Raw genomic sequence first — 27,623 nt, 5'->3', positions numbered from 1 at the left:
CTGTTTTTTTGCATATGCCTTCATTTATTTCTCCACAGTGGTGCTAGCAGCTGCGGTGGGCTGCACTTAGTCTGTGCTTTGAGTTAAATGCTAACGACACCACATTAACATGCAACCTGTGCTGAGGGTTTACAGGTAGACATAACTTCATATTACAGGGGTCACACGCAGTTAAGGTTGGAAACAGCCCCTCTCCCTGCAAGTCATCGTTCTGATCACGACAGGGAGTGACAGGTCGTGCCTCACTGGTGCAGATAAAGATTGGGGGGTTACTGTAGCAGTTGTTTGTGTGTGAGTTTCAAATGTGTGTGGGAAGTTGTGAAACAGTATCTCAATCTGCAGGTGCATACTTAGACAAATTTCACAATCTCAGGCACGGCAGGGGTGCAGCAAATCTCAAACTTCAGGTGGAGCTGAAGAAAATTTCCTAGTGCAGACAAAAAGACACGACCCTCACGTGTGGCGGTGTCCTGCTGCGGCTTGCAAGTCAGAAACGGTTAGCAAGCAACCTCATGAGCCCTCAAGTGCTCAGAAGCTGCCAAAACAGCTGGAAAAATGTCAAGAACAGACTGAGACAGGAGCGTGCATGGTCAGGATTGCAGGCTCAAATCTACAAATCCGTGCCCGTGTGCTCTCAAATGTTGATTTGTTTTGTGCAAATCTTTTGTCATCAACATGCTTCCATCCTTCCTGTTGGTGCCCTTGACCAAAGCGCCGGCTTGGAGCTGGTGCTGATCCCCAGGCACCGCACAGTGGCTGCCCTCTGCTCCTGGGTTAAATGCAGAGAGCAAATTTCACTACTACGAGTATGATTGTATGTGACAATAAAGAATCCTCTGCTTGCAGTTTGGAAAGATCACTAATGAATATGCAAGAATGAGTAGTTTCAGCATTCCTCATTTACTATGAATATGTTTTACAGAAACATTCACTTGCTACATTGCAGTCTGCCTACCATTCATGAATATTAATGAGTATTTATGCAGCCTTGGGGTACTTATTACAGTAATAAGGAAGCCAAGCGGTGTCTATGCTTCCTCCCTCAGGGTCTGAATGAACAATTTGTCTTCGCTGCTGTCTGACACAGGGAATTTTAGCCAGCTCCAAATGCAGTTTTGCATTTCTGTTTGACAGAGATGAATAATTTCACTTTCACTTCAGTACAGATGGCTCCCTGGGATTTCTTTAGGCTTTTCAGTAACTTCTGGAAAGCTAACAGTAGCTCTAAATATCAAATTCACATAAATGCACAGAACCATAAAATTATGCTATTGGTTTTTATGGAAAACAACTAATGTCATTTATGTGTTCATGAAACCTGACAGGTTTTGGAGCAGCACCCTGACGGACGCTGGAAAGGCTGTATCCATGACAACCGAACAGGAAATGACCGGGTGGGCTACTTCCCATCCACCATGGTAGAGGTCATCAGCAAGCGCACAGGTGTGTGTGTACTCTTATGCGTGTGCATGTGAGCGTGTGAAGCTGACTGTCTGGATAAAAGGTCAGCCAAGTGTCCTGGGAATGTGTTACACATATTTGGACTAAACACAGAAGAAGAACTTGGAGAAAGATAGAAAAAGAAGATGGAGAAAAGTGCAGCTAAGTGAATGAATAATGTTCTGTGTTCCCTTGAGGAAGGCACTTAACCTCACCGTGTCATTAGTTAACCTCTCCTGGCTGAATAAAGTTAGAATGAAAACCGTATCAGAGAAGCTCATCAAGACCTCTGTGAGTCGGCCAGCTGCAGCACAGTGCTACCAAACACCCAGCTGTCATCCCTGCTTTACTGAAGGTGTAATCCAAGCTTAATGATTATCACGACCAGAAGTTTATACTAAGGCTCTGCCTGAGTGAAAACACAAAGTTTTCAGGACTTCAGCCTGGTGATGAAAGTTGCCTGTTAAGTAATGAGAATATTGACACCAAAATCATCCACATGTCCCTGTCTGATGATCTGTTTCAGTTCCCCTTGCTGACACTTTGCCTGCTGAATGAGAGCATTTTGATATTTTGGAAAATAGGCATTTTCTTGCTTGGAATTAGATGAGAAGATTGATGCCATTTTTCAGTGTGAAGCTGTACTGCCAGCAGCCAGTTAGCTTATCTTAGCATGTGCAGCTAAACAAATCATGTCAATAGGTCATAATATGTGGTCTGCAGGTGCATACGTGTTAATCAGGTTACGTGAGAAGATTGACACCACTTTCATGTCTGTTCAGTCAATATGAAGCTACCACCGGCAGCCATTTAGCTGCCAGTTAGCTTAACTTAACTAGCACAAAGACTGGAAACAGCTAAGCAAGCTGTGTCCAAAGGTCTCAAAATCCACCAAGGTCACAGATTAACATCTTGTTTGTTCAATCTATACGAAAACTGAAGTGTAAAAACATACACTGTGGAGCCAGAGGAGCTATTTCCATCTGTTTCCAGTGTGTGCGCTAAGAAAAGATAGCCAGCAGCTAGCCAGCATCGTATTTACTGTACAGATGTGAGAGTAGTATTAATTTTCTCACCTAACGTGCGATAGGAAAGCTAATAAGCAATGAGGTATAAGCTGATCATGTCCTGTCAGGGTTAGCAGTGTAATTGTGGTGTCATCTCATGACTTAACAGGCATGTTGATCAGCTAATGTGTCAGTCCCTCAAAAACCTGTTAACCTCCTTTTTCCATTCGATATCGCCGTAATGAGCTTTTAACCTCTCTGGTGAGATCTATAGAGCACATTCACAGCCATCCTGCCATCCCAAATTGTCATTGCGCTGTCATGAAGAGGCTCAGATGTTTTTAACTGTGTATTGGTGTCTGTCTGTAGGTCTGGTTTCTCTGTTTGTCCATCTGTCTGTGTCTCTGTTGTCTCATGTCTTCTTGGTCTGTATATCAATCTCTCTATTATTGTCTGCCTCCATCACCTCTCACCTCTGTCACATGATCACGCCTGGCTCACCTTGGCCTCGTCACATTTTCTGGTGATCATTCTCTTCTTTGATCGCTTGTATATACTGTGTAGTCCATTTACCAAGTCAAGAAAAATGCCATTGTGGCTGCATCTGTCATCATCCACATCACATTATAGAACAGCTGTGGATACAGTCCAAAACAGCTGAAACACCCCCCACTCGGCTCGCACAGCCACTCTCACACTTGGGACTACAGCAGATGTTTTAGCAAGAGGTTTCATTCACTCAACTTCATCCATTTTTAATTCTTCTTTTTTTTCCACACCATTCCTCCCGAGTCAGTTTTTTGTACATGTGCTCGACTCTCATCTGCTGCTTGTTCCTCCTCTAAAAGGGATGCTACATTTTGCACGTCCTTGTGCAGAACTGCAGCTAGCTAGCTTGCAATGCTAGCTTTGCTAGCCTGAAACAGAAATGACAGAGTAACAAACATGTTATTCAAAGCTCAGCAGAGCACAGGGTGGGGAGCGATGATAATACAGCAGTGGCAGCAGAAAGGACAGCTAGCTTTCATGTGGTCAGAGTGTACAGAGCACTGACAACTAAAGTACACTGCTATGATGGAAAAGGTGCGTTGGATGAATGTTGAGTACAGCATGTGAGCGAGCTGACTGTCTGCTCTAGCTCGCAGGCTTCATTTACAAATTTACAGTGTCGTTGTTGCAACTACAAACACACTAAATGATGCTGCACAGCACAGCATTGTGCAGAAAAAGTGTTGCATTGGGGGAGGAATGAAGGACGGGAGGCTTGTCTCTATTTCTGCTCTGCTGTTTATGTCAGATAGAACAGAATATAATATATACTTCTCAGTTATACAGTTGGCTCACCATGGTCAGTTCAGACACAACACACTATGCAAGTTATTAGCACAACTGCTAGCTAGCTAGTTTGCGTTGTGCACTATTTCATGTTGACCAATTTAGCATTTTAGGTAACATTTTGATAAGTTGCAATGCTAGCCTGTGCATACAGAGGACATACTGATGGGGGCATATGCTGTATCTGATGAGTTATACAACCACCAGTGGCATACTGAGAGCCGGTAAACACCGGTGGATTTATGGCAGGTGGCATCAGACACTGTGCAAACTCTGTGTGCCTTTTGTTGGATGCTCATAGCTAATGACATGCAATAGAACAGCAATATTTTTTTGCCCAAGACTGTTTAACCTAGTCCTGCCCAACTGTGCTGTGATTGGCTAGTGCTTATTGTTCTGCCAGAAATAGTTTACTTGGTTGGGGGTTAAATTATACCCTGTCATGCTCACATCGAGGCAGTGAGTTCTAGCCAATCACAGCAGAGGAGGGCGGGACCAGGTGAAGAAATAATGCAATATAGAATACTGACTGGATGTAATTTGCCACAACATAGGAGTGAAAGAGTCAAAAGGTCACTCCTGATGATCAGCTGACGCTCATCAGTCCCTGGGACCATCCCCACTGTCACCATCCATCACGTCACCTTTCACCTCTCCACGTGTTTCATCGACATGATGCTCACATTTATTTGTTCTCACGCTCTCTTCACCCCTCTCACATCAGCCGTGTCCCACCACCTTTGAGTTCTTTGTTTGATTTTGGAACTTCAGCCTTTGCTTTTAATTTTCTTTTTTCCCCCTTTTTCTTATGTGTAATTCTCTGTTTTGTCGTTTGTTTGTTCCGTGGCGGTGGTTCACTGTTGGCTGGTTGTGTGTGTGTCGTCACGGTGGGTGTTATCTAGGTTTGGCCAGCACAGTCATTTGCACTCAACAGTTTCAAAAGATACCGCTGGTTCCTCCGGCGACGGTTGCCCCTGCCAACGCGGTAGTCAACGGCAACGACACCACGTTCCATCAGATCCATATCCTGCCTCCACCGCCTCCTCCTCCACCACATTCCCATCAGCCACTGCTTCCACTTTTCACTTCCTTTGGCTATAACAAGTCGCCCGTGACAACTCCACAGGGAGACACACCCACTGCCCCAGGTACACAGCCCCTTTTTCATTCTTCTTATTATTCTTATTCTTATTATTATTCTTCTTATTCTTCTTCTTCTTATTATTAAAGCTTCGAAAGATGCCTTCCTCTTATGTTTCCTTAAGTACCCGTAAAAAACACCCTATTTGTGATTGGTCATGTAAGATTCTAATTGGTGTTTGAAGTGTTCTCAGAAGGCATCCCTTGAAGTTTTCTCTTATGGATCATTATTTATGTAATTTTATGTAATTGTGTTGCTCATACTGTATAACTTTTGTTTTTCTGTTTTGGCTGTTGTCATCTCCATTACTGAGAGTTAGCTTTTAGACAGGAGTCCAAAGCCAAATGTGATGAAAGATTTAAAAAATATATAAAAATAGAAGTATCTCATTACACTTAAAATATGGAAGACGGGCATGTAAGCAGAAATCTGTCCCACAGAAGGTCACTTGAATAACCTTTTTTGTTTTAAAACTCCAATGACACATTTGAAATGTTTCATATTTGGATACATTCCAGATGTGACTTTCATTTGCACTCTACTGTCAATGTGTCTGCAGTCAAGAGGATGGCAGTAATAGAGACGTGCCAGTGCACCCATTTTACTATTAACTTTGGTGAAACAACACCGCCAACAATTCATATGACTTCACCGTAACTGCTGTCAGTTCCATAGAGAGCGAGCGCAGCACAGAGCAGCTTTCATGATCGGTGTCATTAGTCACGAGCCAGCATATTTCTCCTGGTCAAAGAGAGGCGGAGTGGCCACAGCAGGATCAGAGTGGCCACGGCCTGCTGTGTTAATGTTAGTTAGTCGACCTGCTGGAGCTAGTTGGTGGGTGCTGGGTTGGAAACTCGCTGTATCAACATCGCCCACATTTGGTCCTTCCTCACGGGTCGAGGAAAGAGTACGTGTGATAGATAGAAAATTTGCTTATGCTAGTGTTATTTCTTTGCTTGGCTGTAAGGAGCTACATCCACAGACCGCTGCCTGACGGAGCTACACATGTCTTAGATGGATGCCTTTACACCTTTCAGCATCAGGCGACAATGTGTGTCATTGATAATCCACCTCTGAAGTGGACTGTAATTGAAATCTTGTGTAGCTAAGTGTAGATGAGATATTACAGCTATAATCGTAAAGATTTTCATAAAATCAAACCCCACTTGATATTATTTTGATGCTTTTTTCAATGCAGTACACATTCAGTGTATTTACATTCTGTCCCCTCTCTGTACAGTCATTTTCTTAGATTCTTGGATTCAAATTATCTGCATGTAATGCAGCATAACAGTTAGCAATTTAAGGCTGAACCACAAGTTTGGCCTTTCCAACCCTTGAAAGCAGTTGCTTCATTTTTTAATGAAGCTCCATAGGGCCAAAGTCAAACACAGAAACACCTAAAGCACTTTATTTGAATAATGTATTCGCTGCTCGCTCTTCAATAAGACGTGTCTCTGTGTAGATAATGCAAAGTCATGTCCCTTGCGTACTTGTTTGGTCACTGTATTAGCATTTCTCTCAAAAGGAAAACAGCTTTGTAGGAACATCTAAATAGCAGATGAAGTAATGCTGATGCAGTGTTGTGAATTTTCAGGTTGTGGTTGTAACACTCCTTTAATTTGGACTAAAGTTTTTTGCTATAGAGAGGAAGAGTAGACGTCAGGTGGGAGGAAAGCTCACCTTTTTACCTGAGTTGGTTTGTGCTTCAGTCTTGGTTCCTTGTGTTTTGCCGTTCTTTTTTTCCCTTCCTTTATTCCTCTTCTTTCCTCCTCCTCCTCCGTTTATCAGTGTCCCAACCTCCAAGACAACCCTGCTCGTATCCTAAACATGCACACATCATACACGACTCTCTCCCGACCACACTGTGTGTACCACCGTGTTTTTCTGTTCTGTCCTCGTCCTGAGCGTTACTGTTTGCATCCGATCATTTTAACACCACTTTTACCCACCTTGCACTTATAACCTCAGTGTGTGTGTGAGTGTGTGCGGTGGTGATGAAGGATGGGAATGCTTAAGTCAAAACTGAGCGTCTGCACCAGGCTTTGGTGGAGTGAAAAATGTACTTTTTCTCTGGAAAGATTATTGCTTAATGACAGTTAAGTTTGTCAGAGATGTTGCTGATGTGACATTAATGGGTGATATTTTCTATACATCTGGAATCTAGCAGTCTCGAGCTTCTGTGCATCCTTGGTATTAAAAATAGATGCTGAAATTATGTGTTACATGCAAATATTTGCAAGTTACAAAATGTCAAGTGTTACGTAAGAGACCCAAATACATTGTTGGAAAATGTCACCCAGGATGTTTAGCAGGTAAGGTATTCACTGACTGTAAACTCTGCACTGTGTGAATGGGAGCCTTCACTGGACACCATTTTGTTACCTCCAGGAGAATAAATCCCTTTCGACTAATTTTCCTGTCACACGGCTCCAAAAATGGAGCAGCACCCAAATAAAAAACATATAACGCCTTCACTCATACGTACATCAGGTCAGTACATTTCCCCTAAGCCTTGATCATACTGGTCGAAAATTGCTCGAGATTGAAGTCAAATCAAAGGCTGTCGGAAGCCTTTGAAAACACCCCGTTCAGTCCTTTGTCTGAGGTCACTTGGAGGAATGCAAAATGGCCACAAGAAGGAGCTGCAGCATTACATGAAAGCAAATGGAACTTTTTAATGTGTGTGTTTCTCTGGAGCACTGTTGGCTGACACATATAAACCATTTATAAACCCTTATTAAGATGGTTATAATGGTTTATCCCACTCTCCAAATGCACTACAGCAGCCCCATTCTGACAAGGCCTGCATATATAATCACACACGTACGGCTGCATTATATATGTATGTGTATGTACATTATGGCATGTATGTGTATATACACAGATATACATGTTATAGATTTATTTATGTACTATGGGTATATAAATGTTTTCATATATCTATATATATGCTGTATTTTTTCTGTGTATGTGTGTGTGAGAATGAGAGTGTGGTGTGTGAGTGAGCGTGAATCTTCTATATCCTTTTAAAAAAAAAACTCCCTTATCCGCCTTTAGCCCATCACCCTGCTCTCCTGCTGGCCCCTCTGTAATTTGTGTCTTTCTTCGCGGATAATTTTGGAATTTATTTAATTAACCACGCCTCACCCTTCTTTTTCTAAAACTATCAAGCAGATTAGGACGCCTGTAATCTGCAAAATGAACTCGTAGTGTCGGTGAAGTGAGGTGCTTTGCTCACAAGTACTGTGTGTAGCGCTGACAGTTAGAGTAGGAAGGTCCAATACTCCACGTCTTTAATACCAAATTAATTATTTACAGCAATGGTTTTATCATAGTATCAAATTCAGGTTTAGGGATATATTAGAGCTAATAATGGTTTGAGCCTACTATTAAAGCTGAACTCAGCAACATTTCTATGTGAGCAATGGATCAAATGACTGTAATGTGAACGGAGATGCTTGTGGAGATGAACCCACAGAGAATTACTGAGGTTCCCCTCAGCTCTACAGAGCTTTTTATCGTCTTTTGGTGAATTGTTTTGGCTTTACAGCCCACAATTTTACATAGCACCAAACAATTAGACAAAATTATGACTTGCTGATAAGCATAGTGGAACATTTAGCAGCTAAAGTGTTAATACTTTTCTCATGACATGACCAAAACAGAGCTAAAGAAACTTACATTCATCAGAAAGAAACACAACTTAATGCCAATGTGGCACCATGTCTGCCAAAACAGGCGACTGTTTGATAACACGTTAGCCAACTCAATAAGCCGCTAATTTGTCAGTGTTGTATTTTCAGCTTGTTCTGCTGCTGCAACGTTGACAAAAGTGCAAAAATAAAGGGGAGAAAAGCTTCCGAGACGAGGCTAGGGTCGGTTAGCGGCTAACAGTGGTGTTCTGTGTTAAAGGTTGTCGCGGCTCAGAGGCAAGTCCTCACAGCTCTCCCACCCCATCCAGCGGGCCCCATGGAGGCTCCAACGAAGAGATCTGGGTACTGCGCAAGCCCGTGGCAGGTAACTAAGCCGCGCTGCGCTGAGCCCTCAACCCCTGACTCCTTAAACTTTGACCAGGGGTCAAACAGTATCTGATGTCCATTCAAAAAAAAAGGCTTTTCTGCCAGGCGCCGCCTTGCAAGTGTCCCCGAGAGCAGAATCCATCCCTCCATTCATTTCTTAGGGTGAAACTGATGTTGTCTGAGGGCTTTCAGATACTCTTTGACCCGCTCCTGACGGTCCCCCATGTCCTGCATACACCCCTCCATCTAAAGCTTATCTGAACTCAGTGGCCTTATGTTTAGGACTGCAGCCATCTGCATTGGTCTACAGTCTGTGTGTCTTTCCAAATGGATGTATGGAGATGTTTTCATGTGAGAGAGAACAAGAGAAGTTAGGAAAGAAAGAGAGGAAGAGTGAGAGAAAAGATGTGTGTGTGTGTGTGAAAGCAAAAGGTGTGTCTTGTTTCCTCCACACTGTCTGTCGCTCAGTCTTCCGTCCGCCCGTCTGTCCCTCTGTCTCCGTCCTGTCCATTCAACCACATGCTGCCCAGTGCATTTCAATGGAGAGTCACACCTGTTGCCACGTTGCTTTGGATATCAGCTAAACCACTCAATGTGTGTGTGCCTGTGTGTGCGTGCGCGTGTGCCTGTGTGACTGTGTGCATCCATCTGTTTGTTGCATGTGTGCATTTGAATGCACAAACTCTCTACATGTCGTTTGGGCGGCTGCATGCGTGTGTGAATGCATGTATGTGCGGGTGTGCTTGTGTGTGTGTGTGTGTGTGTGTGTGTGTGTATGTGTTGCAGGTGGAGACCGCAGCAGTGTGGGTAGTTCAGGCAGTGTGACCAGTGTGAGGTCATCAGGCAGCGGTCAGAGTGCCGGCAGTGCAGCACACATCCTCCATGCACAGGCTGAGGGGGTAAAGGTACGACACACACACACACACACACACACACACACAGTACAATAATGAGGTACTTTTACTTTACTTGGGTATTTACATTTTGTGCTACTATATGATTCTACTCCATGTTTCAGAGATAAATATTGTACTTTATCCCCCACTAAATACATCTGGCAGCTACAATCAATGGTTACTTTTACATCTGAAAAAGAAAAACCCTTTAAATCTTAAATAGCTGCAGATACAAGGTACCTAGAATAAACTGATTAAAGGTTGATTTTACTTTTAATCCTCTAAAGGTTTCAGTGTGTAGGATTTAGGAGGATCTATTTGAAGAAATGTAAAATAATAATCATAGTTATGTTTTCATTAGTGTATAATCAGCTGATAAGAATCGCACAGAGGCAGTGGGTCCTCCTCCATGGGGTCTGCCATGTTTCTACAGTAGCCCAGAAGAGACAAACCAAACACTGACTGCGGAGAGGGCGAGGGTGAGGCGAGGGGTGTTCAGCTGGTTGCCAATCTGCAACCTCACCACAGGATGCCACTGCATCCTACACACTGGACCTTAAGTACATTTTGATGATCATACTTGTGTACTTTTACTTAAATCAAGGTTTGCTTGTAGTTTTGTAGTTTTTGCATCCAACTTTGACACATACCGATAGTTTAGCTTTGGGTATTGACCCATAGTGATACCAGTGTTTAATTAATAAGCTGACTGTGTGGAAGAGACTGAGATCATTCTTCTACGTGTAAGGCAACATCAGGCTTGACTTGAACATTGATTTTCTAACTTTGTAAAATAAAATGGAACAAATAGATAGATATAAAGGTGCTGAATTCTTATTTATTGAAATAATGATGCCAGATCAGCCCGTTGTCACCGATACCGATCCAGCTATTTCAGTCAGCATCAGGCCAATATCAGATATCAGGATGGGTCCGACATCTCTGCTCTAAACTCAGCTAATCTGCTTCATCAGGACTGTGTGGGTGTGTTTGGATCAGATTTGGCTGACAGTGAGTTGGCAGCATAAGTGAACTTGCCCACAGCTGTCATCACATTTTCATGAAAATGCTGTTAAATTCTGATTGGTTTACAGAAGAATGTTGCATCATGTTTTGCCAGTTGAGTCCCGCCCCTTCAAATTAGTGAGAAAACCAAAACAGACAAAACACACAAAAAAAATACAGAAATCACTGGTGAAATAATCAAAGTTGTTCTCACTTTGCTGCAGTATTTAATCTTAGTAAGAAACCGAATGAGAAAAAAGGTTCTCAGGGCATTAAAGTAAGTAAATAAACCGAATACCACTGATGAATAATGAATGAATATAGACTTGGGTTTTAATGAAGCTGTGCTTTCAAGGAAATTCATGTTTACCCTATAATTAGTACAAAATTACATACAGTCCTTTTTTTCCCGGAAACTTCCTCGCCATAATGATTTCCTCGGAAATTCACCGGAAAGAGCTGTGTAATTATTGGAAAATGATGCACCTGTTAAATAAAGCCTCACTGATGTAAACAAAGGCACCAAATCACAAAAAGAAATTAGAAACGAGAGTGTAAACGTTCAAACAAGCACAGACAGGAGACAAACGAAAAGCCTTTTTGAGTTAATTAATTAACTGAATGGAGAAACATAAATTCAGATGCTTTCATACAGAACCTGGTCGGTCACTGGATGATGGAAATGACGTCAATCATATGCTGCGGCCTTTGCGGTTGCCATATTTCATAGTACAGACTTGAGGAATCTACACCAAGGAGCATTAAAGCTGTTCTGGAGGCTCATCACTCATCCCGACACTTGAACACACTCTCTGAGACTCACTTTTACAGTGCAACCATAGAAACGTAGTACTGTTGGTGTTCTTCGTCTGAAGCTGTCTTTCAACGTGGTTATTTACTCATAAACACAGCCAGCTGCACATCCAGCGAGCATCCTGTTAAGAAACTGCGAGCGAGACACTTTTTAGACCTACAAAAACATCCACACCGCAAAATGAGACCCAATTGCAGCAGAGTCTGAGTGGTGGCATCTGTTTTCTGTGCGTCTCACTCCGTTCACTCCTCATCAACGCTGCTCAGACTTTTATTGCAGTGCTTGTGTGGGAAGCTTCAGAAGAAAGGTTTAAATGTGATTAATGCAGCAATAGTCCACATAAATCATACATTGATCAATCGTATTTGAGATGGTAAGGTTTTACTGGCATTTACTGTTTCTTAATGAGAACGTATAAAAGAGCCCAACATATTTACTTAAAGGCATCACTGCGCCCTGAGAGCCACGGCAGGTGATGATGCCTTCAATACAAATGACTCAAGAAACTTTTTGGAGATCAAGGGAATTTCAACCGACATGATAAACCTACAGAGAATTATGACCCATCTCTGCATTTTAGCATCTTTCAGCTCATTGTTTTGGTTTTACAACTCAAAAGTTTACTGTTTTGATGCACTCTCACCAGTCACATCACTTCTGTCACCAGCAGCCGCAGGCAGCTGCTTTCAGTGATAAACCTCTGGTAAACACTCTGCTCAATACCTGTCCAGCACCAAACAGCAGACAAAGTTAGCACCTAGCTGGTGAACATAATGGAGCATTTAGCAGCTACAGGGCCAGATATTTTTCTCAGGAGTTGGTGGGAGACAAAAAAAAAGCCTCGAGGAGAGTTACTATTGGATTTGTGGTCAGATATACGTCAAATGAACACGTCTGCTGCATGTGTGAATAGGCCACGAGAACATATCCCAGCAGGTTAGCATAATTCACTATACATATATTTTTTTGTTTTTGTGTATTTGCAGCTTCTAGCTACAGTCTTGTCCCAGTCTGCAAAAGCCAAGGAGCATCTACTGGAGCAGTCCAAGTCTGTGGACCAGCCTGCAGGTACAGAGGGTGATCCTCGTTCAACCCGCTCACTGTGTTTACCTCTTACACATCTTCTTGGCATGAACTCACAGTAACACAGTCACTGTACCTGTGAAACTGGTGAGAATGAGGGGAGGGGAAATGTTTAAGATCGAAAGAAGAAGATTGAAACTGGGGAGAAAAAGAGTCGGGTTAGAGAATGAAGTCATAATCCACTGCTCTTTTACAAAAATGACATTGTACCACTCACTACACACACACACACACACACACACACACGCACACAAACATTTATGCACACACAGATCTTGGCTCATTTAACAGACAGATGGCGAAGGCAGGGGATGTAGGAGGAAGTGTAGAAGGGTGTGATTGGCTAAGTAGGCTTGTTATATCTTGGACAGCTAGAATCTGATTGGTTCAAAAGCGACAGAGGAGACTGACCAGAAATCAGTTGGTGGATGGGTCAGGTTGAAAGACAAGGGAACTCACATGTGGATTAATTGTAAGTTTACAGTGACAGACAACGGGCCAATGGTATTTCTCCCAGCAGGCTCTGCCAGCTCCTCTCGGACATCAAGCCAATCAGGCTGTCCACTCCATGAAGCACCGCCTTACGACACCACGGCAACCAGGAAGGGGGAGGGGCCAGGCGAGGGGAAGGTAGGACAGTCCCAAACTCCCACAGATTCAGTCCTCTCTCCCTCTTTCATGCAAACATACAGTCACCACTATCAACATCGAACTGCAGCATGATGAGAATGTAGCTCGTCAGTCACCTTAAACACCAGCCTCTCACGTTTATACCCCCACACACACACACCCAGACTATATACATTCATACATACACACACACCAAGATGTCCCAGCGGTTTCTCTCACAACTGGCCTCGTCCGTGCTGCGAGTGTTCGGATGCAGCCACGACACGGTGAGTGTGTGAATGAAGATCTGCGGCTTGATCTTGAACGAGTCTGTGAACGAGAAATCTTGTGTGTGAGTGTGTGTATGAGAGAGAGAATCCTGTGCTTTTGTTTATCTGCTACCTGCTGTCCATCGTTCTTCACTCCTTTTAGTTGCAGCTTCTCTTCTTCCATTGCAGTTGTTTTTCTTCTGTTGCAGAGATAATTGTCTCTCAGTTGATGGTTGGTAGGTGCACCTCAGGCAAGCATAACTCTAGTTGAGATATCGCTCTGTGTGTGTGTGTGTGTGTGTGTGTGTGTGTGTGCGCGTGCTGGCAGGTGCCCAGCAGTGTGCATGTCGTGGGCGGACTAGCTCGGCACAAGAAGTGTGAAATCTGAGCTTACACCATTTACAGTAAGCTGTTATTTACTGTAAAGTGTCTGTGTGTGTGTGCGTGTGTGCGTGTGCGTGTGTATGTTTGTATACGTGTGTGGGCCCACATTTAAGTTCATGTCTCATTGTATAATAATTCCAAGCTTGATAAAACAATGAGCATATTTAAATAGCGGGGGGTCGTGGTGGTTGTGTGTGCATCGCTTGCCTACAGTGTGTGTATGTGTGTGTGTGTGTGTGTGTGTGTGTGTGTGTGTGTGTGTGTGTGTGTGCTGTCATGTTCTCACAGCCATCTGTTAGCTAAAGTCCTGATTCCTCAGAACCCAACGTCCTAATATTTCCCTCGGCAGGGAAAGGAGGAGGAAAGATAGGAGGGAAAACCAATCAGCTTTGAGGGCAGCGTGGAGGAGGAGGGTCTCGGGGAGAGATGAAGAGGAGAAGAAGAAGAGGAGGAGGAGGAGACAGGCATAATAGAGGAAGGCAGGAGGGATGTGGGACTTTAAAGAGAAACAGAGTCATACATGGGGTTTTACAGTTACACTCAACCCTGTAGCTCTGCTCCCTGCAGACGCTGCAGCAAATCAATCAGGGTTCAAAGCAGGCTGTAGTCCTGTGCTCACTGACAGCTGATCAGGGGTGAGCTGCACCAGGTCGACATGAACACATTTCTAATTTGGCACGTTAAGTCCTTCCTAAGAGATCTCAGTAACTACTAGCTAGTTTCAAACTAGTGATTTTAAAAGTCACGCTACAGCATTAAAACTTAGTGTGTAGCATGCACACTGCAGTGTGTGTGTGTGTGTGTGTGTGTGTGTGTGTGTGTGTGTGTGTGTGTGTGTGTGTGTGTGTGTTCTGCTGCACACAAACTGTGAGAAATCTGTTGAAAGGAACCCTTCTGCCATGTCGTGACTCTTCTTTTTTTGTTTTTGAGTCGAACTGTTTGTTTGAAAGAAGTTATTGTTAATACATTTGAAGTGAATTATTTAAATCTGACAACATACGGCCTTAATGTGGTACATAAAAAAAGAAATATAGTAGTTTTGTCACACTTGATACCATGTCTGACAGTGTGAATGACGGTTGTCAGAGCATAAAGCCAATCATCTGATGATCTTTACAAAACTCAGTCGTCTAAATCATCAATCAAGACTCATCAGTCCAACAATGGCGGATTGTGACACCCCGACTACGTAGTAATAACCAGTCTCTACAGAAGAACTGGCTTGTGTGGGGCAACTCTTTTTAATGTAGAGATGTGTGAATCTCCATTAAACGCTTCCTACAACAACACCAGGTTTCAACTCAGCAGCAGGTGCAGCCAGCTCCAGGCAAACTGGAGCTATAGCCGTGATATATGAGAAGCAGCTATAAGATAATTCAAGACACACAGGAAGTAGGATCAACCAGGTTAACACTGAAGACTCTACACACACATTTTCAAAGCTCAGCTGCAGTCTTAGAAGATGAAACCAGTGTAAGAGTAATTAGGTAAGTGTAGTTCACAGTGCAGCATATAGTCCTGACTGTTTTTATGCACTTTATAGACAAAATAAATGGTATTTTATACACTTATATTTAAAACATTCAGGTACATTTTTAGCATCAACAGTTCAGGTGTCATAGCAATAACAGTTTGGAGCAACATTTAATGAACAGAGAATCATCTGTGAGAATATTTGAGGGAAGAGTTAAGCACGAGCTATTAAGTGTTTGCACTTCTATGATAGATTTTTGTTAGATTTGTCACCACAGTTTGTCTTTACTTTCCAGCTTCGTAGTGTCAAATGTAGATTGTCCTGCTGATCTGAATCTCCTGCTGTAGCATTTGAGATATTGTAGGCAGGGCCTTTCTCCTTCCTGCTTTAGCCTGGTTTTCCCTTCAGGGCCAAGCAGGGCTAACCTGGGCTAATTCGTTGAGTTGAAATCGTGTGATGAGCATAAATAGATTTGTCTGTGTGATAGTAGTGATACACTGACAGACATGTTGAACTGCTACACAATCTAAATGGTGGCTCCTGTTTGGCCCTGCTGAGGAAAAAGTGGCTGTTGAAGAAGCAGACATGGAGCCAGTGACAGCATGCCCCCTGTCTTCTCTCCCGTAGAGCTCAGAGGCCGTTGTCCAATGGCTGAGCGACTTTCAGCTGCAGGTCTACGCTCCAAACTTCCTGGGCGCTGGGTATGACTTGCCCACCATTAGCCGAATGACCCCGGAGGTAAGGCAACAGAACCCTGAACCCCTGAACCCCAGAGAGGTCACAGGCACCTCCAAGGACCGCAATGGAAACAAGTCTGCACGACTTTGATTTGTGCTGTCCTTGATGTTTCCGAGATGCATGTGTATCATTTCCTTTAGAAATCCTCAGACGAGCACAACTAAAGCACTCAGCTAAAGTGATCTCAGCTGTCCTTCCCCCGCCTCCCGCTCAACCCGTCCTGACTGAGCCTTTCACTTCTCACCCATGACCTGATACTGACTGTTCCAGGTCCAACTGCAGGTCTATGGTCACGATGCATTTTTTACTTGTTAATGAAGAAGATTCAAAATGTTTAAAAGGCTGATGGATACATAGAGCAGAAGTAGAGCATGCCACTGGAATTCTGGATTGGTTGGCTGAAAAGGTTTAAATTTTTGATAATGTAGTTTGGAAAACATGCCTTTTCACCGTGTTGTCAAAAGCTGGTTAGCTTAGCTTAGCACAAAGACTGTGAGTTAATAGTCTGTATGTACGAAGCTAAGCTACTGGAACGAAAGAAAATCACTTTCATTTCCAAATTTTTTCCTTCAAAAAAATGCTACATTTCCCGTTACCTTGAGAAAGGTGACAGATGAAATCCTAATAACTTAATTTGCATAATATTAGTACGAAATATAGTGTAAAAGCAACGCACAGAAGAAATACAGCCCTGATTCCAAAAAATAGAGATTACAGTCATTTCCAAACAAAGTGTTTACTCACAACAGGTCACAAAGTGTTCCTGAGCTCATGTAGTAACATCCTTACACAATCATGTGTTCACAAAGTGGTGACCCTCTCTCCATCCTCGCTTGTGAACGACTGAGTCTTTCCAGGATGCCCCTTTCATACCCAATCATGATACTATCACCTGTTACCAATCAACCTGTTTACCTGTGGAATGTTCCAAACAGGTGTTTTTGGATCATTCCACATCTTTCCCAGTCTTTAGTTACTCCTGCCCAACTTGTTTGAAACATGTTGCTGCATCAAATTCAGAATAAGCAGATATTTACAAAAATCAATGAAGCTGATGAGGTCAAACATTAAATATATTGTCTATTGTCAAATTGAGTATGTGTCATAAAGAATCAGCAAATTCACTTATTCTGTTTTTATTTATGTTTTACACAAATGCTCAACTGTTTTGGAATCAGGGTTTGGATAAAATTGACATCTCAAGTTATTCACATAAAATTAAACGTAACAAGATGAAATCATTCCACTTTTATTGAAGTGTTTTGGTTAATCAGGCTGCGCATCCAATGTACAGTCGAGTCTCATGGCTCCTGCATTTGTTAACATGTTGTCCATAACAACTAGATGTTTGTTGCATTACTGTGTGTTACAATGAGCCTCCCTGCCCCCTTGTGGGTTTTTGTGGACCTTGATCAGGCATGGAGCTGTAATGAAAAATGCTATTGAGTTGCCTTCTGACAATTGTAGAATCCACTGTTTTTATAGCTACGGGCTAAAAGTCAGGCTGCTTTGAGCTCGGCTGTTCTTTTTAAAATCTGTCTCTTGTGAGTCTCCAAACTTATTGAAAAAAAAACAATGCTGAAGTGCCCCTTCAAACTAAATATTTAGAAGAGTAAATAGATGTCGTTACCTTGCATGTTACTCCCAGTGATACTCTTTCACAGAACTGCATCATATGTGCAAATAGCAGCAGGCAAGCCCTTGCTCTGACTTGCACACTGGAACTAAATCAGGAAATATTAAAATAAAAAATCAAATCAAATCAAATCAGAGATGAAAAATGAGCTCAGTATATCCGCACAACCTCCCGACCCTCCCATCACCTTCAACACTGCCGCTGCTGCCGCCTGCTCAGAGGGACGAGGCAGATGCTCTCCTCCACGCTCACCTGCATACAAATCATTGATAGCATCTATAAATGATTTGTATACACACATACACTCCTGTGCTGTGCATGCAGAGCTGAGCCGATTTTAAAAGGGTTTTGTTACCAGAGGTGCGTCGCAGAACCGAGACTTCTTCTCCTGTACGTTTGTGCGTGTGTCTGTGTGTGTTTGTAAAAGTGTGTTCTTGTGTGTCCACCACTAATTCCACTGAAATACACAGAAGCAGCAGTAAACAGTGACAGGATGATGCACTGTCCTTATCGATTAATTACAGCTCCAAACAAATCTGCACAATAGAATTAGTTTATTTCACTTAGTTTGTATCCAAGTGTCAGCTTGATTACTTATGACAGATTACAAAAAGCTGAAGTTAAATGACGTGGAGTGTCGAGCTGATCCTTTCTTGCAGATGCTTCCTTTTCACTGCAGACATTTGCTTTTGCTTTCTTTGCTTTTCTTATGATTTTGAGACATTTAACATTTCTGCTCTATTCTCTTCAACTGGCAGAAGCTTTCATCAGATGTCACGCTGTCACTTGTTCTTTGTGTTGCAAGTTTTCCTCTGTGTGTGTGTGTGTGTGTGTGTGTGTGTGTGTGTGAGAGAGAGAGAGAGAGAGAGTGAGGATGACAGAGTTTGACTTTAGTTCACTTAGAGACAAGGTCTGAATGTACCATGACTGTATCTTACTTGTGTTTGTCTATGTGTGTGTGTGTGTGTTGTCAGGATCTGACAGCCATTGGAATAACTAAACCAGGTCACAGAAAGAAGATGACATCAGAGATTAACAAGCTAAGTGTCAGCGAGTGGCTGCCTGAGCACAAACCTGTGAGTACCATTCAACACACACACCATCCCCTGTGGTTTAGCGACCAGTTAGACGCTCAGCCTGTTTTCAGAGGCAAGCTACCAGCATCACTGTGGTGTTTCTGGTGTTCCTATAGGCCAGTCTAGGAGAGTGGCTGTCTGCTATCGGCCTAAGCCAGTACCACCAGGTCTTAGTGCAGAACGGTTACGAGAATATCGAGTTCATCACCGACATCACCTGGGAGGACCTGCAGGAAATAGGCATCACCAAACTGGGTAAGACATACAGATATATTCTGTGTTTTTGCATCAGAACGTGACCCCCATGATAACTCCAGCATCCCCTTCAGAGCACTCCAGTCTGCATGTCTGCCATGAAGATTCAGCACCATGGACAGCAATATATGCAAGGTCTTTGCTAGCTTGCTGAGCTAAACCTAAAACTACAGAGGTCAGCCCATGTCATTTGTGGTGAGGATTTATATGTGCTGAGTTGAGACAGCTACCCTGTAACACATTAACACTGAATGTGATGCAAATAATCTAGTAGGACAACATATACATGTTGCACAAGCAGCCCTAGAAACTGACTGAATGTAGTAAAAGGTTCATCAGACAAGTCAAAAATATAATGGAATGAAGGTGGATGCTTTTCCTTCAACATTCAGTCAACAAAATGAATTAAGACTCCAGTAATTCTGCTTTTATATTTATCTTTTAAAAGCTCATTTATCTATTCTGTCATATTTTACCCGAGAGAGATGCGCAGTGAAAGATGGAGATAATGTTCTGACTTTCTTTAGCACTAGCATGCTTCAGCTACTTTTACAGTTTACACAGTGATGCTACAGCAGCATGCAGTGCAGCATGAGGATGATTAACATTTCATGCTCTGGGCTCGTAGCTTTATGAGGACATTAAGCGTAAGTTAGGTAGCTCGCTGAAAAAGTGTTGTCAGTTAAGGGAGCTAGCCTCAAAGTCCTCCCGGTTGCTGATGGTGAAAAGGGAAATGTTAAATGTTACATTAAATGTGTGCCAAGACCAAAGAATAGGGAACTGCAAGAGTTGAAAAATTAAAGGAGCAAGTGAAAGATAATTAGAAGAGTGAAAGGTATCAATTACTCAACTGATCAAAATAAAAGCTTGATTTCTTAGGTTTCATATTTCTTTTTACACTCCAAATCTTTAAACACTGTAGGCCACCAGAAGAAGCTGATGCTGGCGGTGAAGCGACTCGCTGAAATGCAGCGCAGCTCAGATGGGCGGGGCTCCCTCAGAAAGAAGCCCCCACCAATCACCCAGCAGCAGGATGTCATGTCTATGGACAGCCCTCCCCCAGACGGTGAGCTAACGGATAGAACTCTGATAATGATCAAATAGCGATCAAATATTTTTCCCTCAACGATTCATTTCTCTAACAGTACAGTCGACCTTGTGTCCTTAAGATTACTGTTGAAATTCGTTTTAAAGGTTTCTTTCTCTTTCTGCAGAGGTCATGTCTCCAAAGATGAGCACCTTCCAGGACAGCGAGTTGAGCACAGAGTTGCAGACTGCCATGACTCAGCCAGGGCAGGAGGTCAGCAAAGCCCAACGGACCCGCAGCCTCAGCAAAGACCACGATGAGGTGATGACAGGAGGAGGAGGAGGAGGAGGAGGAGGAGGAGGAGGCGGAGGTGGTGCTGGGCCACCAAAGAAGGAGGCGCGGACTATGAGGCAGCAGAGCAGCCAGGGAAGCACCTCCTCTCACAGAGGCAGTGCGTCCTCTCAAGGCAAACACCGTCACTCCCACTCCCATTCCCAGCCTGCGCCGCCCTACACGCCCCCTCACACTCCCACCAAGACGAGAACCTCATCGTCTTCCTCCGCCTCCTCCGTCCAGAGCACAGCTTCCCCGCAGGCCAAACACAAGCCGTCCCCCCAGTTCATCCAGGGCGAGAGACCTCAGTCGCCGCGCTCCCACCCCCCTCAATCTCCAACCCACCGTGGAGCTCCGTGTACCCAGCCTCAGCCCCAGCCTCAGCCCCAGCAACAACAGCAGCCTCAAGTCCAGCCGCAGCATCAGGCACATCCTCAGCACCATCCGCAGACGCAGGTGATGGAGGTTAGGGAGAGCCAACAACCACAAGTCCCACTCCTCTGCCTCCCGCCAGAGGCTGAGCCAGCTGAGGGAGAAGGAGCAGAGCCCTCGGCGCTCCAGAAGAAACGTGCCCACAGCCTCAACAGGTACGCCGTCTCAGATGGCGAGTGTGACGAGAAGGCAGGTGGAGGTGGTGGTGGAGGTGGAGGTGGAGGAGGAGAAGGAGAAGCAGAGGTAGCGGGAGGTCAGGGCTCTGCTGTCATCAGAGGGGACGGAGGCAAATATGCCACAGTGACCCACCGCGTCAGCCGCAGCCACTCCGTCCGCAACCAGGACAAGAACGTCAGCCGCAACCAGGCGCAGTCCTTTGCTTTGCGTCAGAAGAAAAAAGGGCCGCCGCCACCGCCCCCCAAACGCTCCAGCTCTGCCATCTCCAGCTCCAACTCCAACCTGACAGAGGCCAACGCGCAGCCGCCCACGCTCACCACCACAGGAGGGATGCTGGATGTGCCTTACCACCAACAGCGACGGGCCAGCGACCTGGGGGTGTCCGTGGAGGCGGGTGCTGTGGAGACAAGCAGTGTGGGTAGTGTGAGGAGCATTGCCGCCATGTTGGAGATGTCCTCTATAGGGGGTGGACCCAAAGGCATGGCCCTGCAGAAGAATTTCCTGCAGGTATTGTTGATAACACTTTGTACGAGTCATTATAGAAAAATTGGCCACATTTATTTATGTAGCTAATGAACTGAGGCATGATCAAGCCATTGTGCACTTGTGTTTTTACCAGGTGGGGAAAACACGTGATGCCATTGGTCTGGACGGTGAAGTGGTGAACCGACGGCGGACCATTAGTGGTCCTGTCACCGAGCTGGTGGCGGCTGCCAGGCGTGACCAGCCAGCCCCTTCTGCTTTCCCTCCTCTGTCCGCCCAACCTGAAACCCCCCCTGTCCCTGTAAATTCCTCCCCACCCCACCCTCCGTCCTCCCCACACCCCAGCTCTGGAGGCAGTGGCAGCTCATCAGAGAACCTGCCATTTGCAGAGGAGGGGAGCCTGACCATCCGCCGCCAGGGTCGAGGAGAAGGAGAAGGACAGGTAGCTATCTATATATATGTTTGTCTATCTGTCTATCTATCTATCTATCTATCATCTATTTATCTATCAATCTATCTATTGTTTTGACATTATCTATGTAATTTATGTGCTAAGATTAAGTGTGCTCTAACATATTACAAATCCATAATCAGCTTCTGTGTACTGTAAGCTATATCTGTGCTACCATTTATCTTTGTCAATGTTCTTGACTGTTTGTGCAAAAATAACCTCTTGTCATGAATGTATGAATTTTCCGTTAGTGTGTATTTTGTGTTTGTCTGCAGGGTGACGGGGAGGGTCCCCAGGGAGATGTGGGATACACGCAGGAGGACATCTCCAGGGTTGAAGGCACAGGCACCTTAAAGCGACGTCCGCGCAGCTCCAAGCCCCACCCCAACGGCTCCGACTTCACCCTCCAAGAGTCGTCCACCGTCAAACGACGGCCAAAGAGCCGCGACAAGGAGCCCGAGGGCTTCACAGACCTGGCCGCAGCTAATGGAGAGCCTGTGGGGGCTGGGCCGCAGAACACCGCGCAGCCAATACCCTACCAGAACGGCACAGCCACCGTGAAACGCCGCCCGGTGTCTGATGCTGGAGTGACGGAGCAGCCGCAACCTCAACCTCAACCCCAATATCAACCTCAACCGCAACCACAAGTGACTGCTGCTCCTCGCAGGGACAGCGCGGACCAAGGAGCTCCAGTGAGCAATGAAGGAGGTCCGGTGAGAAAACCAAAGCCTCCTGTCTCCCCGAAGCCTGTTGTGGCACAGATAAAGAGACAGGGAGGCCCGCAGACCCCCCCACACCCTGTCTCCAACAAGAGAGTGCCCCTGCCTGGCCCTGGGACTCCTGGAAGCCCAGGTACTCACATTGTATGTGTGTGTGTGTGTGTTTGTGTCACGAAGGCGTCATAATTGTCAGTTATGCAAAGTTACACAGGCCTCAATTCGCATTGAGATCAGAGAAATTTTGTCACAGAGTTAATATTTCAGGGTGTTCTTTTGTCCCTCTCTTCCTTTCTGTAGTGGAAGGAAAGAAGATCCCTCCACCCGTCTCGCCAAAACCGGTCCCCCCGCCCACGGCGCCCAAACCGGCCAAGCTCATCCACTCCATGACCAGCCCGCCCTCCCCGACCCCCGCCCCTGCCCCGGTCAAGCAACACTCCGTGGTGACCCGACAGACCAGCTCACCCCCGTCCTTCCCTCCTTCCAACATCCCCAGCCCGCCGAACGCCAAGCCCCTGAGCCCGTCTCCTCAGAGCCCCCACACCCCGCAGACCCCAACTACGCCGCAGACGCCCCAGACCCCCGCCACCCCGAGCCCGACCCCGCCACCTGTCAAGCCCCCTCGCTCCTCCATTGGGGGCGTGTCGGTGGACAGCGGGATGACGGGAGGCGGGGTCACGGTGCCGGCCCCTGTTACAGCGGACTTTGGTGTGGATTCTTTGGTGCATCAGAAGCTGGAGGAGACGAGTGCGTCGCTGGCCGCAGCTCTGCAGGCCGTGGAGGATAAGATACTGCGGCAGGAGGAGTAAGCAGCACGCGCACACACACACACACACTCATGCAAATAAACACACTTCACACACTCAAACATACACCAACCCTTCTATTTTCATGGTGGTGAACTGGTGGTAAAGGCCTGTAGTGCTGTTCATCATCTTAGTTTAGTACGTTAGCATGCAAACATCTGCTAATTTACATTAAACGCACCTGATGCAGGCGCCATGATCGCTCAGAGAATCACAAAGTTGATCCCTTTTCGTCTAGCGCCATCATCAGGTCAAAATTTGTACTTCTCCAATACTTTAAGACCAAATACCAACAAGTTCATGTTTCATTTTCTGGTTTCTTGCTGCAGCTGATGGTCATCAGTTAGCAATGAGAAGCTGGGTTTCTTTCTGCCTCTGTCTCAAATCAGGGATCCATTGTTTCAATATTTCTGAGGGTAAATCTGCCCCCATCATATGTGCTGTGCAAGGGGCACATACCACTATGAAAACTAGAGGCCCAGATCTCTTAATTGAAGGATCTGAAGTCCCCATCAGTTGGTTTAATGCTGTGCTTCTGTATGTGTGTGTGTGTGTGTGTGTGTGTGTGTGTGTGTGTGTGTGTGTGTGTGTGATGTACTGTAGCTCTGTGGCTGAGCAGAAGACCACAGTTAGCATCCTCGATGACATCGGCAGCATGTTTGATGACCTGGCTGACCAGTTGGACGCCATGTTGGAGTAACCATAGAAACCAGTCGGCATGTCTCCACGGCAACGCTGCTTCAGGAGTGACTCAGATGGCACAATGGGCAATATGCCTCCCTCTCTCTCTCTCTCTCTCTCTCTCTCTCTCTCTCTCTCTCTCTCTCTCTCCTCGTCCTTCCCTCTCTGTCGTGCACAGCCCCCCCCCCCCCCTCAGCTCTTCCTGTCGTCCACCCACCGCTGCTCTGGAAAACCTCGTCTCTCCTCCTCTTCCTCTCATCTCCTGCCGCTGATGATGAAAATGATGATGGAGCGGTGCCACGGGCCTGGACAGACATGTGGCAGAGAGAGCGCAAGAATGAAGACTGGATAAAGAGAGAGACACTTAAAGAGAGGGGGTTTAAAAAAAAAAAAAAGGACCAAACAGGAGTGATGTGGAGAAGAATTAAAAAAAAAAGAAAAAAGATGGAGAAATGCAACAAAATGGAGGAGACTGCAATCAAAACGTGGGTCTTTTCAGAACTCCACACGGACTCTTGAAGCTATCACGGCGAACAAATAAACTAAACTAGTACTGATTGAAAAACCAACTGTGTAATGACTCATAGTCTGGTATGTGTACATTCTAAGCATGGAGAGTTTATATCTAATGAAAAAGTCCTGCATTAGCACAGTAATATATAATATACGGATAAATATGAATCTCTAGCTCTTTGGTTTGATGTCTTGGTTCTGTGTAGAATGGTGACCTCTGGTGTTGTGACTTGGTGGAAAGATTTTTATCTGTGACCAAAACGAGACTATTTAGCTCCTGAGGTGTGTGCGTGCCTGCGTGCGTGCGTGTGAGACAGAGGCAGTGTGACAGATGTGCGTACGCGAGCTTGCGGATTGTCGGGATTTCAGGCTCAAATTCAGTTTCCTGCCCTGGTTGTATCCACACACTCTGCTGCATCCTCATCATCGCCCTCAGCACACACCACACACACACACACACACACACACACCCTTAGGAGAAGCACAATGACCCATGCAGCCAGCTTGCACTCACACGCACACGGGAGCCTGCACAAGAGAAGGGGAGGGAGGAAGTAAATTGCAGGCTGTCTGAAAGGAGACGTTAGGTCTGAGGATGAAGGTTTGGAAAGTTCTGAGAAGGATATCAGGATGTTGTTGAAGGGTTCTGGAGTGCAAGGCAAGGTGGAGGAAATCCGATAAAAACAGAGGTAATAGCAACAAACTTCAGGTTTCCCACACTCACCCAGAAAACAGAACAAAGCTTTGATTGAAATTCAGATCAGTTTGTTATTGGAGAAACCTTTTGATTCATGATTTTGTTCAGTTGTGGAAAAAAATTTCAAGTTTCAAACCCGTGAACTGTCATGATCATCAATTCATCTTCAAACGCTCCAAAGCAGGTCACATTGAGCCAGTGTTGACAGATCGCTCATACAGTATTTATATATTCTTTAATCCAACATTTAAAACCCCTTAAAATTACGTCTGTTTCTTCTCCGTCGTGGAAAAATCCAGAATGTATGAACATGCTCGTATTTACATCCTCACCACTAGTTTAAGACGTTTCCTGCTTCACCCCTTTTTGATTTTGAGACATGCATGGAATGGTTTTTGTGTAAGGTAACAGGAGGCCTGGCATGGCGGTGGTGCTAACACTCCGCCTGTCAGTCAGCAGCCGCCTCGAGTGAACGAATGTAAGTGCAAACACTGAATTTTGGAATAACATCGATGAAACATCTACCTAGCGTGGATTGGTCACATCTGGTCGATACCGGATCCAGTTAATTGGCTGGTGCGTCCCTGCTTCTCAGACCCTGTGTTCATTTTTCCTTTTAAAATCCAGAACTGAATCTCTGTGTGGGATCCCTGAACTTTTTTCCACCAATAAAAAGTCTCGTACGCTGGGACCGAACCCCCTCCTGACCCCTCGGTGGACAGCCGTCCTCTTTCCATCTCTCTCGTCCCACACTCTCCTAACCACCCACCCCGTGTTGCCATGACAATCTACATCGTCCACCTAACCGTCCTCACTGGCATCACCATGGTTACTACACAGTGTGTTGCCATGACAGTGCGTTCATGGGATTTAAAAAAAAAGTGTGAAGATGGAGCGAGCGGCGGCAGAGATCTGTGAGGCTGGATGGTTTGTTTCAGTTTAAAGGGGCACTCCACTTAGATTAACCCGGGGGTCTGGGAGGGGGTCAAGCTCCAAAAGCACTACACTTCCCATAATGCAACTGAAACAAGTCTTTCATCAGACCCTTTCTGTCCGGTGAAGTCTTTCAAACTCCATCACCCCAGTTTGTAACGAAGGCGTTCAGTTAGAGATTTACACTCTTCAAGCCCTGATGACATCACCATGACGTCATCGGGGGGGGGGGGGTTATTTTTAAAATCTGACAAACCTCCTCCAGAGCCGCAGAGAACATTATGCAAGTGTTTGGATGGAGTGCCCATTCAAGCTGCTCAAACCAACCACAAACTGCAGTCCAGTGAGGTACAACACTGACGCTCCACTGAGGAGGTGGAGCTTTCACAGCCCCATCGCAGCCACACTCCTTATAGACATGAATAAGACTTCAAAGAATAGTTGTGGTATTTAAATTATGATCACATAGAGATTATATATATGGATATTTGCAAAAAACAAAAAAAAAAGAGAAATGTATTTATGATGTGTGTGTCATCCTGAAGACTATTTTTCAAAGTAAACAGGTCTGAACAGTGTTGAATCAGTTTGCTTCTCCATGCTTCAGTGGTCTGAGCTGATCAATCATTGTAGGATACCATGTTGGGATATTTCCAGGAGGCGTTTTTTTTTTTTCTTTTTTTCCCCCTTCTTCTTTTTTTGTGTACATGTGTCCAAGTGTGGCGATGTGTATAATACAAGCAATTCTTGTTGTTCTGTTTTATTATTTTTGTATTATTTCCAATGCAATGTTCTTTTTCTTTGAAACATGTGCCTTGCTTTGTGATTTTGGTCTGACTACAATACAGTAGATGGGTATGTACAATATATGGGGATCTCTCTTGTTCTGTTTTTGCTTTATTTGATATGCCATTAGAAAAAAGTACACTGCCCTCCCACCCCACCCCTCACCTACACAAAACCCAGGTTACCACATGTGATATCTTGCTGTTTTCTTATTCGCAGCACACACAGGCTTAATTTGTCCCTTTAATATTGACTCCTCTCCATCTGAGGGGACAATTAGAAACAAACTGTTCCAATGAGACGCTTGTGTGCAACATCTGGGTCTCCAAAGTTAGCTGCCACATTCGGGGAAATCTGCTTATTTGCTGAGAATCTGATGAAAAGATTGACGCAACTCTCGTGTT

At 44.9% G+C, this 27,623-nt stretch overlaps 1 protein-coding gene across 9 annotated transcripts in view; it reads left to right on the top strand.

The window, feature by feature from the left end:
• Window positions 1-25,487, top strand: part of caskin1 (CASK interacting protein 1) — an 88,594-nt gene extending 63,107 nt beyond the window's left edge. The window contains exons 10-24 of one of the 9 annotated variants that reach the window (XM_076752082.1): window positions 1,326-1,443; window positions 4,685-4,930; window positions 8,839-8,943; window positions 9,732-9,850; window positions 12,647-12,728; window positions 13,264-13,373; window positions 16,107-16,217; window positions 18,828-18,929; window positions 19,046-19,184; window positions 20,107-20,250; window positions 20,399-21,660; window positions 21,773-22,078; window positions 22,339-22,939; window positions 23,104-23,608; window positions 24,213-25,487. In XM_076752082.1, the coding sequence (XP_076608197.1) occupies window positions 1,326-1,443; window positions 4,685-4,930; window positions 8,839-8,943; window positions 9,732-9,850; window positions 12,647-12,728; window positions 13,264-13,373; window positions 16,107-16,217; window positions 18,828-18,929; window positions 19,046-19,184; window positions 20,107-20,250; window positions 20,399-21,660; window positions 21,773-22,078; window positions 22,339-22,939; window positions 23,104-23,608; window positions 24,213-24,309 (4,047 nt within the window). In that variant the 3' untranslated portion in view covers window positions 24,310-25,487. Of the gene's footprint in view, window positions 1-1,325; window positions 1,444-4,684; window positions 4,931-8,838; window positions 8,944-9,731; window positions 9,851-12,646; window positions 12,729-13,260; window positions 13,374-16,106; window positions 16,218-18,827; window positions 18,930-19,045; window positions 19,185-20,106; window positions 20,251-20,398; window positions 21,661-21,772; window positions 22,079-22,338; window positions 22,940-23,103; window positions 23,609-24,212 lie in introns of all 9 variants that reach the window. The other 8 variants (XM_076752083.1, XM_076752081.1, XM_076752084.1 and 5 more) reach the window with 8 other exon arrangements.
• Window positions 25,488-27,623: the final 2,136 nt, after the last annotated feature.

Source organism: Chaetodon auriga, chromosome 16 (genome assembly GCF_051107435.1).
Source record: "Chaetodon auriga isolate fChaAug3 chromosome 16, fChaAug3.hap1, whole genome shotgun sequence".
In the NCBI taxonomy this organism is placed as follows: Eukaryota; Metazoa; Chordata; class Actinopteri; order Chaetodontiformes; family Chaetodontidae; genus Chaetodon; species Chaetodon auriga.
The sequence above is the reverse complement of the archived record's forward strand: the minus strand, read 5'-3'. Positions and strand labels throughout refer to the sequence as shown.